The sequence below is a fragment of the Salvelinus namaycush genome, chromosome 41 (genome assembly GCF_016432855.1).
Source record: "Salvelinus namaycush isolate Seneca chromosome 41, SaNama_1.0, whole genome shotgun sequence".
NCBI classification, from domain to species: domain Eukaryota; kingdom Metazoa; phylum Chordata; class Actinopteri; order Salmoniformes; family Salmonidae; genus Salvelinus; species Salvelinus namaycush.
The window spans coordinates 2,817,891-2,830,700 of NC_052347.1; the positions used below are offsets into that span (position 1 = coordinate 2,817,891).

Sequence of the window (12,810 nt, forward strand, 5' to 3'; positions counted from 1 at the left end):
TTGTTGGATTTCAGTCTCATGGCATTATTTTCACCTACCATTTGCACAATGGCAGCCTCCTGTATGTCTGTAAATAGACGCGTTCTACCACCACGTGGGGGTTGTCTTTCAGTTCTACAAAAACAAGCTAGCATGCAGTACAATAAACACTACAGTAATACAGTATACAAGATAAACATGTACAAAGAAGTATAGCTCCCTATTTCATACATACAGTAATACATGAAACATTGACTTTGTTTCCCTTACAGTATGTATTGGAACCTACAGTCTTTACTGTGCTTTATGTTGTACTACTGTCAAGTAGTAAAAGTAGTAGATAGGTCCATCGTCTGCAGTACAAACCTATTCTCATTGTGGAACGTCTGGATGATGGATGCTACGGTGAAGCGGCTCAGATTGGGCAGCACTCTCTGCCCAGCCTCTCTCAAGGTCAAACCATGTTTGACCACATGGTCCACCACAGTCGCCGAATTTCATCAGAGATTACTCTCCTTGTTCTTGGTCTTCCTTCATCTCCACCTCCACCTCCACCTCCACCTCTACCTCTACCTCCAATTCTAATTCCAACTCTCCCTGCTAAGTCTGCTTCCATTGTTCTCCAAACACAGGAGTACTCACCTGTGGTCTAGGACCATGCCTCAGGACTACCTGGCATGATGACTCCTTGTTGTCCACCTGGCCGTGCTGCTGCTCCAGTTTCAACTGTTCTGCCTGCGGCTATGGAACCCTGACCTGTTCACTGTGATTACTATTATTTGACCATGCTGGCCATTTTCTGTTATAATCTCCACCCGGCACAGCCAGAAGAGGACTGGCCTCATAGCCTGGTTCCTCTCTAGGTTTCTTCCTAGGTTTTGGCCTTTCTAGGGAGTTTTTCCTAGCCACCGTGCTTCTACACCTGCATTGCTTGCTGTTTGGGGTTTTAGGCTGGGTTACTGTACAGCACTTTAATATATCAGCTGATGTAAGAAGGGCTATATAAATACATTTGATTTGATTTGGTCTTTTTATCCATACTAAAGGTCTGATTGCAAAGTGAACATTTATGCAATTAGTGTTTGCACATGTGAAGTGTGAAAGTGATCAATTGGTAATTGAGCTTTGCTTGTTAAACAGTATTGCTTTTAATTTGCACACAATATATTTTAGTTGTGAAGGTTATGCCAAATGTAGAGAATTGTGTGTTGTGTTTTGCTAAATGTTTGTTAGAAAATTGCAATTTGTGTGTAAAGCAAAACATGTGCCAGTAGTACTGCAGATTTGCTGCGTGGTTCTGCTAAATGAGTTACAGGTTTGGGTCATTGTGCCTCATGGGTCAGTTTTAGTGTGTAAACAATTGGGAAAAACTGTAAGCAAACCATACAGCACCATTTTTTATATATATTTTTTGCGGATAGTCAGGGGCACACTCCAACACTCAGACATTATTTACAAACAAAGCATGTGTGCTTAGTGAGTCCTCCAGATCAGATATAGAAGGGATGACCAGGGATGTTCTCTTGATAAGTGCGTGAGTTGGACCATTTCCCTGTTCTGCTAAGCGTTCAAAATGTAACGAGTACTTTTGGATGTCAGGGAAATGTATAGAGTATGAAGTATAACATTTTCTTCAGGAATGTAGTAAAGTAAAAATAAAAGTAGTCAAAAATATAAATAGTGAAGTACAAATACCCCCAAAAACTACTTAAGTAGTACTTTAAAGTATTTTTACTTAAGTACTTTACACCACTGGATACCGCCCAAGCCTAACTCACTCCTCGTTAGTCTGCGGCTGGATGTCAAGACAGAGACACCCCTTGGCTCTTACTCAAGATGAGAACCAAAGAGGGTAGGAGAGCCACCAAATTGACAAAATGCACCGCCACCTCAGGAGCACCAACGTGAGCCCTGTTGTCGGGGTCTACGCGGCGATGTCTGACGTCTCTCCCTACGGTAACCCCAACACACGTATTTTCAGGGGGGATTTTGGATCAAAAAAGGGCTTAGGTGGTGGCATGCAGCTGAATTTTAGAAAACATTTTAGAGGCCCTTATCTTGGTGGTGTAGAGAAATGTTTAACATTTTTAAGCCAATTTCCTACATTTCTACAAATGCATCCATTCAGCTGAGAAAGTTTTGCCGTTTTAAAGCTAATTTCCAGCAATTCTATGCATCTTGCCATGGCTAATGACGTGTTATTTTGCTCAAACATAATAACAAAATGAATACTGCTAAATTAATTGTTTTCCCTGACTGTCTAGCTTTTATTTAGGTGATTGTTAGTTCTCAAAGATTAGGGTTTAGGTGGTAAATATTGGAAAATTATGGAGAAAAAATACATTTGTAGACTAGGACTATGAGAGTCATTTTTGGTGACTTTTCAAAGGACCTTCTACTCCAAAATTAATGAAAATAAAATGATATTGACACCATCTAAAACAGAGAGCGCTTACTCTTTTACCAGAGCCGATACATGGTCCATATTATCAGGCAGGTGTGCTATTAGCAATAAGCTTTACCATTTTTAGCCCAACTGATGTAACATAACATTGGTAAAAGAGTAAGCGCTCTCTGTTTTAGATGGTGTCAATATCATTTTATTTTCATTAATTTTGGAGTAGAAGGTCCTTTGAAAAGTCACCAAAAATGACTCTCATAGTCCTAGTCTACAAATGTTTTTTTTCTCCATAATTTTCCAATATATATTTATTCGTAGTAAAAATTCCCTGTCTTAGGTCAGTTAGGATCACCAATTTATTTTAAGAATGTGAAATGTAGTAGAGAGAATAATAGTAGAGAGAATGATTTATTTCAGCTTTGATTTCTTTCATCACATTCCCAGTGGGTCAGAAGTTTACATACACTCAATTAGTATTTGGTAGCATTGCCTTTAAATTGTTTAACTTGGGTCAAATGTTTCGGGTAGCCTTCCACAAGCTTCCCACAATAAGTTGGGTGAATTTTGGCCCATTCCTCCTGACAGAGCTGGTGTAACCGAGTCAGGTTTGTAGGCCTCCTTGCTCGCACACGCTTTTTCAGTTCTGCCCACAATTTTTCTATGGGATTGAGGTCAGGGCTTTGTGATGGCCACTCCAATACCTTGACTTTGTTGTCCTTAAGCCATTTTGCCACAACTTTATGAAGTATGCTTTGTCTATTTGGAAGACCCATTTGCGACCAAGCTTTAACTTCCTGACTGATGTCTTGAGATATTGCTTCAATATATCCACATAATATAATATATTTGAGCTCATGGGACCAACACTTTACATGTGGTGTTACATTTTTTTCCAGTGTTATTAGAGGAGAAGGCAGCTCATTAATTGTACAGACAAAAACAATGTGTGTTTTGAAAAAAAGGAGACTTCATGAATCATTATTAAAAGTATGGAAAAAATAATTCAATCAAACTAGCAAATATAATTGAAACTGAAAAGTGTGATGACATTATCTTTCAATAATGACACTTGATGTTGTATACACATTCCCAATACAAATATTTAATATAATCTGAATTTTCCAAATGCACATATATGGTTATTCGTTACAAGGGTTCACAATTATTATCAAATGGTCAAATTATGAAAGACCGTCCGAAAGACATGCGAGGGAAAACAATGCCAACAATTCAAGAATGCAGAGTCCATAAGTGAGATATGCTCATATGATTGAACAGGTAGTGGGTCTCGCCTTCTGCAGTCCGTTTAGGTACACACACACATACTTCACATACACCACCCACAGCATTCATGTTGTCCCGTATGCCACTCTGGGCTCGTGTGGGTGGAACTGGCTTTGGTTTGTTGACCGTCTGTGGGAGATCGCATGTCCCCTTCTTATTGGAGAGAGAGAGAGCCCCATGGTGGCAGGAGATGGCACAGCATGGGACGGGATCACTGCATCCCCCTCCGCTACCTCCCCCACCATCCTCCCAGCCTTTAATGTGTCTCTCATCACTCTGTTGGCATGCCAGCACTTTTGCCATTTCCATGGTAACGGCTCATTCATGTTTACCCCCTTGTGCAAACAATCCCTGATCTATCCTTTCCCTTTTCTCTTTCAAGACTGTCAAGGGAGTTGTGATTTATATAACTTTATGACACATCTCTTGCCTTTGGTTTTGATATCTTTACAGTAGATCTCTGTGGCATGCATGGAATTTGCAGTGGGATCATCATAGTGCTCAGATGATCAAATAAATAATGTTGAAATTGCAATCAGTGTAATTACTGTATGTGTGCGCCTAAGCGTTTTCAATGGTCATAAACGTTGTAAGTGGATTGGCTCACAAAGTAAATTATCCCACTAAGGATGTATACTGAGCTAAAATATAAATGCAACATGTTGGTCCCATTTTTCATGAGCTGAAATAAAAGATACCGGAAATATTCCATACACACAAAATGCTTATTTCTCTCTGGTGCTGAGGGGTATTTCTGTCTGTAATAAAGCCCTTTTGTGGGGAGAAATAATCATTCTGATTGGCTGGGCCTGGCTCCCCAGTGGGTGGACCTGGCTCCCAAGTGGGTGGGCCTATGCCTTCACAGGCCCACCCATGGCTGTGCCCTTGCCCAATCTTGAAATCCATAGATTAGAGCCTAATGCATTTATTTCAATTGACTGATTTCCTTCTATGAACCGTAACTTTGTAAAATATTTGAAATTGTTGCGTTTATGTTTTTGTTCAGTATATATGTGTCAATGCGAGAAATGGACGTCATATAAATGACAACATAGGCTACAACTCTGTCAAAGCACTATAGGCCTACAATACATATTTTATTTGATCAAAACTCGACATAAATGGTTGGATTATTAAGGAAGATGAGTGGAGCCCTAAACAAATTCAATATCTCTTTAAATTGGATTAAGAAAAGTATTATTATTACCAGATCACCCTGTTTTATATCTACATCAAGCAACAATTCGTACTAAAAGTAGCGTTACAGTGAAAATGATCACTTTATTCAGCTATCTATTACTTTTGACTGCTCGATATTATCATCATCAACTAGTATGGTATGTCTCCATAATCCTTTGCGTCTCACAATAGTTGCCAGTCATTCTGCCAACGAGAAAAATGTGAGTGTTGAATGGAGTCAAATAACTAACTGTGACTTCTACGTGGTTTATTTTTTACATGGCTTATTGATAGGTAAGTTGTTTTTTTACTTGCATTTCATTTCAGACAGTATGAAAGAGACAGCAGCCAAGAGACGCGAGAAAACCAAGGACTCCAAGGCTGAGAAACAGAAGGATGCGGGCCCCGAGCCGCAGGATGTGGAGATGCCGGAGGAGGACTCTGCTACTGCAGAAAAGAAACCCAAGGAACTTGATACCCTCACACTTGAAGGTAGCTAGCTAGATGGTTAGCTGCGGTTTAACACAAATACTGAAAAGGATATATTCAAACTCAATGTCAGATACGGAATATTGCAACTGCTTCGGGTTTTTGCTACCTAGCTAACGTTACTGTATGGAATGTTAGTTAGCAAGCTGTTGTTAGTCAATGTAACTAGCTAGCTAATTTGCCAGTTTTAATTGGCAATACTTGTTGAAATGTAGCTATCGTGAGAGAATGTAATTAGCTGACCTAGTTAGCCTTTTACTATATGTTCTGACTAACTGCGTTAACTCTGGTCTGACTTTATTCACTCGCTGTATTAGTAACTAGCTAGGTAGCTAACGTTAGCTAGCTAGCTATCTGGGTGCCTAACAACGAAATCCCCTAGTCATAGCTAGCTAGCTAGTTAATCAGTTTGCAATGTTAACTTCAATGCGTGTCAGTTGGAAATCACTTTACTGCCGTAACCTGTCAAAGCAGTACTTTTATATTATTGTGTATCCAATTGTAGCTACCTAGCTTGCCAGGTCATTGTATTTACAAATCTTTTCAGTTTTGAATTGAGTGAAAGAACTGACATTAGCTGTCAGATCGTTTTTTTTTATCACTCTTCCATAAGTCTCTCCTTATGACCTTACTCCCACCTCTCCCGTTGCAGACATCAAGGAGCATGTGAAGCAGATAGAGAAGGCTGTGTCGGGCAAGGAGCCTCGCTTTGTGCTGAGGGCCCTGCGCGCCCTGCCCTCCACCAGCCGCCGCCTCAACCCCAACGTGCTACACAAGGCTGTGTCTGGCTTCTACACCTCCAACGCCGCTGGCAAAGAGTTCCTACTCAGCTTCCTAGAGGAGGTATGATGAGTGCAGATTGTATCAGATAGAAAAGACTGGTACTACTATTACAACTTCTATTGCTGAGAAACCTTGACTATGAACTATTACTCATTGCCTTTATCTCTGTCTCCTTTGCCCACTTGACTCATTTGGTCCCTTTCTGTACGCTTCTGTCTTTCCTTTTCCCTCCTCTACCCACACCCTCTCCCCTCCATCTATTGCATCCATCCAGCCCATGGACACCGAGGGAGATGTCCAGTTCAGGCCCCGTATAGGGAAGGCAGCTGCCACCCCCCTGATCCCTGAGGCGGAGGCCTACCTGCAGCTGCTCCTGCTGGTTTATCTCACCAACAACAAACGCTACACAGAGGTGGGCTGACTGAGTTCACACACACTCTCTCTCTCTCTCATGCCTCTGTCTCTCGCTCTCATGCATGCACAGTACATATTTATGTTGTATTGAGCTCTGAATTCCCTTTGGTATATATAATGGTCACCACACGGTGGTCCTTAGAAAGAAATTATGTCTGGGTTAATTCCCGACTGCCTGTCTTGGTTGTTAGCTTCTCACTTTTCTCTCTGTAGGCCCAGAAGGTGTCAGATGAGCTCTTGCAGAAGATCGGACCTCAGAACCGGCGTGCTCTGGACCTGGTGGCTGCTAAGTGTTACTACTACCACTCCCGCGTCTACGAGTTCCTCAACCAGCTGGACACTGTGCGTAGGTAAGCCCACCAACACTTTCAGTGACTGTTTTTGTTTTTTCTGACTTAAACCCATGGCGAGGATGACGGTCGGGAAAGATAGAGGTTGTTTCAAAAGGCAGTAGGCCAGTTTAAACCTATGCAAGTCAATATGTAATGCCTTCGATCGATTTTAAACTAAAAACCCTTCTCTCTCAGTTTCCTGCACACGCGCCTGAGGACGGCCACCTTGCGGCACGACGCCGACGGCCAGGCCACACTTCTCAACCTGCTGCTGAGGAACTACCTGCAGTACAACCTGTACGACCAGGCTGAGAAGCTGGTGTCCAAGTCAGTCTTCCCTGAGCTGGCCAACAACAACGAGTGGGCCCGCTACCTCTACTACACAGGTGAGAGGGATTGGGAAGGAGCCCTAAGCATATCAATTTCTGTTGACATAAGGTGTCACCCGGGATAAAACAGTATACATTTTACTAGTTGAAGACATCAGAAGTTGTTGTTTAGTTTAGTTTAATCACATTCAATTGAATTATGTTTATCAGGCCTCAGAATATGAAAGAATTTGTAGTTGTGGCTTAGTTTGCTGCTTTTCCACTCTGATCATTCTCTCCTTCAACCCTCCAGGTCGTATCAAGGCCATCCAGCTGGAGTACACAGAGGCTAGGAGGACCCTGACCAACGCCCTGAGGAAGGCCCCCCAACACACAGCTGTGGGCTTCAAACAGACAGTTAGTACACCCAGCATGCAGTTGTGCAATTATTACATTTTGCACACACACTTTACATGTTAGTCTTTTAGCAGACACTCTTATCCAGAGCAACTTAATGGCGCAATTAGGGTTAAGAACCTTGCTCAAGGGCACATCGGGAGATTTATCACCTAGTCGTCACAGGGATTTGAACCAGCAAACTTTTGGTTACTGGCCCAATGCTCTTAACCACTAGGCTACCTTATTAAAAAGGAGAAACTATTGTTAAGGTTTCAAAGTTGTCACTCAAATTTCCCGTAGTGTGTTGCCTGACAACATATTGTCAATCAAACTTTATTTGTACAGCACATTTCTTACAGGGGATGATGCATTTCATTTAAAAAATATTAATATTTAGTTTTAAATGTATTTTTTTTTTCTCTCCACTTCATACACGAACCTGCACACACAAACAAACAACTGAGACGCGCACAATGACTACATCTCATCTGCCAAGACCCACATGCTAATGCTATTTCAATAATTCAGGGGATGCATTTCGAAGTGCTTAACAAATAAAATAGCCCACTGTATGCCACAAAGGTCAGGTTGTTCACATCTTCTCCCTCTCCCTATCAGGTTCACAAGTTGCTGATTGTGGTGGAGCTGTTACTTGGGGAGATACCAGACAGGCTGCAGTTCCGCCAGGCTCCCCTGAAGAGATCACTAGCACCCTACTTCCTGCTCACCCAGGGTAAATTGCCGGCAAGCTGGGTCATGAGAATGAGTCTTAAGCATGAGTAAGATGTGAACCCTGGTCTCTGTTCCCACACAGCTGTCAGGACGGGTAACCTGGCCAAGTTCAACCAGGCCCTGGATCAGTTTGGAGAGAAGTTCCAGGCAGACGGCACCTACACCTTGATCATCCGCCTGCGACACAATGTCATCAAGACGGGTCAGTGACCAGCAGGCCTTTCACTTCGGGCTGTTCTTCCACATTCTCAGATGGCTTCCTCTTCTTTTAAACAGTTTTTGGTCATGGTTCTTCATTTTTAGTACCTGACTGACTTGTTGATATTTAACCCCTTCTCTCCCTGTAGGTGTGCGTATGATCAGCCTGTCCTACTCTCGTATATCCCTGGCAGACATCGCTCAGAAGCTGCAGCTGGACAGTCCAGAGGATGCTGAGTTCATAGTGGCCAAGGTAACATGATCTACTACAGCCATACTCAATTGGTGGACCGCGATCCGAGCCCAGATTGGAGTCAATATGGTCTAGGGGCATGGATCACAAAACCAGTCAGTATCTGGTGTGACCACCATTTGCCTCATGCAGCGCGACAGATCTCCTTCACATAGAGTTGATCGGGCTGTTGATTGTGGAATGTTGTCCCACTCCTCTTCAATGGCTGTGCGAAGTTGCTGGATCTTGGCGGGAACAGGAACACGCTGTCATACATGGCGATCCACAGCATCCCAAACATGCTCAATGGGTGACATGTCTGACTATGAAGCCCAAGGAAGAACTGGGACATTTTCAACTTCCAGGAATTGTGTACAGATTCTTGCGACATGGCATTGTCATGCTGAAACATGAGGTGATGGTGGCGCATGAATGGCACGACAATGGGCCTCAGGATCTCGTCACGGTATCTCTGCGCATTCAAATTGCCATCGATAAAATACAATTGTGTTCGTTGTCCATAGCTTATGCCTGCCCATAACCCCACCGCCACCATGGGGCACTCTGTTCACAACGTTGACATCAGCAAACCGCTCGCCCACATGACTCCATACACGCCATCTAACCGCTACAGTTGAAACCTGGATTCATCCGTTAAGACCACACTTCTCCAGCGTGCCAGTGGCCATGGAAGGTGAGCAATTATCCACTGAAGTCTGTTAGGATGCTGATCTGCAGTCAGGTCAAGGCCCTGGTGAGGATGCCGAGCATGCAGATGAGCTTCCCTGAGACATTTTGTGTAGAGATTCTTCGGTTGTGCAAACCCACAGTTTCATCAGCTGTCCAGGTGGCTGGTCTCAGATGATTGAGTAGGTGAAGAAGCCGAATGTGGAGGTCCTGGGCTGGTGTGGTTACATGTGGTCTGCAGTTGTGCGGCCGGTTGGACTTACTGCCAAATTGTCTAAAAAAAAATTGTAGTCAGCATGCCAATTGCACACTCCCTTAACTTGAGACGTGGCTTTGTGCACCTGTGCAATGATCATGCTGTTTAATCAGCTTCTTGATAATGCCTCACCTGTCAGGTGTATGGACAAAGGAGAAATGCTCAATAACAGGGATGTAAACAAATTTGAGTGAAAAAAGCTTTTTGTGCTTATGAAACATGGGACCGTTTTATTTTTGTTCAGTGTGTGTATATATTGTACCTTAAGCTCATGATTTATCCCCACCGCCTGCTCTACATCAGCTCATACAAGGATTTCCTAAAGAGCATTAATAGAAAAGCACATCACTTGTGTGTGATAAATATGAATGCAGTCCTCAACTGTCCTTAGCCACAGGTGACATGGTGGCAAGGGAAAACTACCTCAGTCTTACCGATTTTCTTTCTCCCAACCTCATCCCTCTCTTCCAGGCTATCCGTGATGGAGTGATCGAAGCTAGCATCAACCATGAGAAGGGCTATGTTCAGTCTAAAGAGACCATGGACATCTACGGTACCAGGGAGCCCCAGCTGGCCTTCCACCAGAGGATCTCCTTCTGCCTGGACATACACAACATGTCTGTCAAGGCCATGAGGTTTCCACCCAAGGCTTACAACAAGGACCTAGAATCAGCAGAGGTGTGTACCAACTTTTTACTACTCCTTGTATTAGCCCCTGAAATTGACTGTCGTGGGGGTTCTTTTGTAGGAGATAATATGAAATTGTTCTTTATCTGTGCTGCTGAACTACCAGTATACTATATTTTCCTGTTATGACCACAAGGGGGCAGTGTTAACTAGTTTTGTAAAATGTTATATTTGGGACTAGAATTTCAGACTAAATGCTAACTGTCACTCTAAAATGTTAGCTATTTGCAAACTTAATCATTTTAAAGATGCATTATGCATAAATCACTCCACCATTTTCTGGTTGCTAAGTCTAATAGTTTGCGAGATTCATTGTACCATCTAAACCACTGAAATATATTTTCCATAACCCAAAATATTATATTTTCAGCTGTTTGAAGCTGATGTACAAAACCAATTTTCAAGATGCAAAAACAAAACTTCAGAATGGGGAGGCATAGAAATAGGGCACATAGAACAGATATACTGCTTAGACTTGCTTTCAATGAGAATGACAGCTCTATAACACATTTCTGTGGGAATTTGGTCAGGTCTCCCGAAAAGTTACATACTGCAGCTTTAGTGTGTGTATTTACATTTCAGGAGCGCAGAGAGCGGGAGCAGCAGGACCTGGAGTTCGCCAAGGAGATGGCGGAAGATGACGATGACAGTTTCCCATGATCCTCTGAGAGGAACGAGTGCAAGGATGCCTTATTGTTTTTTTCCCCCTTTCTCTCCCCCCTCTATCCTTCCTTCTCCCTCTTGTAATAGTTGTTTTGTTTATTTCTCTGCAGGCACAAGGCTATTTCTAACATTATATATGTATGTTAGCATTAACATACAATAAGAACACTTCCATTCAAACCTACCACTGGTCCTCGTTGTCCCTACTTTTAGACTTTGCGTGTCACTGTTAACTTGCTGGGAGAAGCATTTTGTGTATCTGTATTGGGTTTGAGGCCAGCACATAATAAGTCTTTGTCAATTTAATTTATAATTTGGGGAACACTCATTTGTACAGTGAATGTCTAGCAAACTAAGAGCCTTTTGGCACAGAGCAGCTTGTATTTAAGCTTTTCTGTCAGGAATTATGTTGGCTCCTTGATTTGTTATTCTTGCTGCGCAATGCAATTCAATATCTTGACAGCAGCCCTTTCTAAAATGCAGATATGGAAACTCATATTTCAAAATACCTTGAGGAAATCAATTAATTTGTTGTCCCTCTTTAGAACTGTGTGATGTTGAGCTCAACTAGTTAGATTTGTCTCTACCTCATTGTTCACGGCTCCTGTTCCTTCCTCTGATTTCTTAATTTACCTCTTTCTCCTGCCCCGTAGGGTGCATCCCAATTTATATCTTTTGTTCCATTAGCTTCATGGATTTAACAGAAATGACTGGTATAATAGTGCATTCGGAAAGTATTCAGACCCCTTGACTTTTTCCACATTTTGTTACGTTAGCCTTATTTTTTTCCCCCTCAATCTACACACAATACCCCATAATGACAAAACAAAAACAGTTTTTTAGAAAATTTGGCCAAATTATAAATAACTGAAATATTACATTTACATAAGTATTCAGACCCTTTACTCAGTACTTTGTGCAAGTGCCTTTGGCAGTGCTTACAACCTTGAGTCTTCTTGGGTATTTCGCTATAAACTTGGCACCTGTTTTTGGGGAGTTTCTCACATTCTCTGGAGATCCTCTCAATCTGTCAGGTTGGATGAGGAGCGTCGGCTGCACAGCTGTTTTCAGGTCTCTCCAGAGATGTTTGATCGTGGTCAAGTCCGGGCTCTGGCTGGGCCACTCAAGGACATTAAGACTTCTCCCGTGTGCTTAGGGTTTTTGTCCTGTTGGAAGGTGAACCGTCGCCCCAGTCTGAGGTTCTGAGCGCTCTGGAGCAGGTTTTCATCAAGGATCTCTCTGTACTTTGCTCCGTTCATCTTTCCCTCGATCCTGACTAGTCTCCCATACCTGCCTCTGAAAAACATCCCCACAGCATGATGCTGCCACCAACATGCTTCACTTTAGGGATGGTGCCAGGTTTCCTCCAGACGTGACGCTTGGCATTCAGGCCAAAGAGTTTAATCTTGGTTTCGTCAGACCAGAGAATCTTGTTTCTCATGGTCAGAGTCCTTTAGGTGCCTTCTGGCAAACTATAAGCGGGCTGTCATGTACCTTTTACTGAGGAGTGGCGTCCGTCTGGCCACTCTACCATAAAGGCCTGATTGGTGGAGTGCTACAGAGATGATCCTTCTGGAAGGTTCTCCTATCTCCACAGAGGAACTCTGGAGCTCTGTCAGAGTGACCATCGGGTTCTTGGTTACCTCCCTGACCAAGGCCCTTCTCCCCCAATTGCTCAGTTTTGGCTGGGCGGCCAGCAAGAGTTTTGGTGGTTCCAAACTTCTTCCATTAAAGAATGGAGACCACTGTGTTCTTGGGAACCTTCAATGCTGCAGACTTTTTTTTTT

General features: G+C 42.8%; 1 protein-coding gene across 1 annotated transcript; it reads left to right on the forward strand.

Annotated features, from left to right (window-relative positions):
* The first annotated feature begins 4,998 nt into the window (after positions 1–4,998).
* Positions 4,999–11,207, forward strand: LOC120034430 (26S proteasome non-ATPase regulatory subunit 3-like). Its single transcript, XM_038980988.1, has 12 exons — positions 4,999–5,064; positions 5,171–5,335; positions 5,985–6,175; positions 6,390–6,527; positions 6,743–6,879; positions 7,057–7,247; positions 7,483–7,586; positions 8,187–8,301; positions 8,383–8,502; positions 8,648–8,751; positions 10,145–10,351; positions 10,943–11,207. The coding sequence occupies exons 2-12, from the start codon at positions 5,176–5,178 to the stop codon at positions 11,018–11,020; spliced, it is 1,545 nt and encodes a 514-aa protein (XP_038836916.1). The 5' UTR covers positions 4,999–5,064; positions 5,171–5,175; the 3' UTR covers positions 11,021–11,207.
* Positions 11,208–12,810: the final 1,603 nt, after the last annotated feature.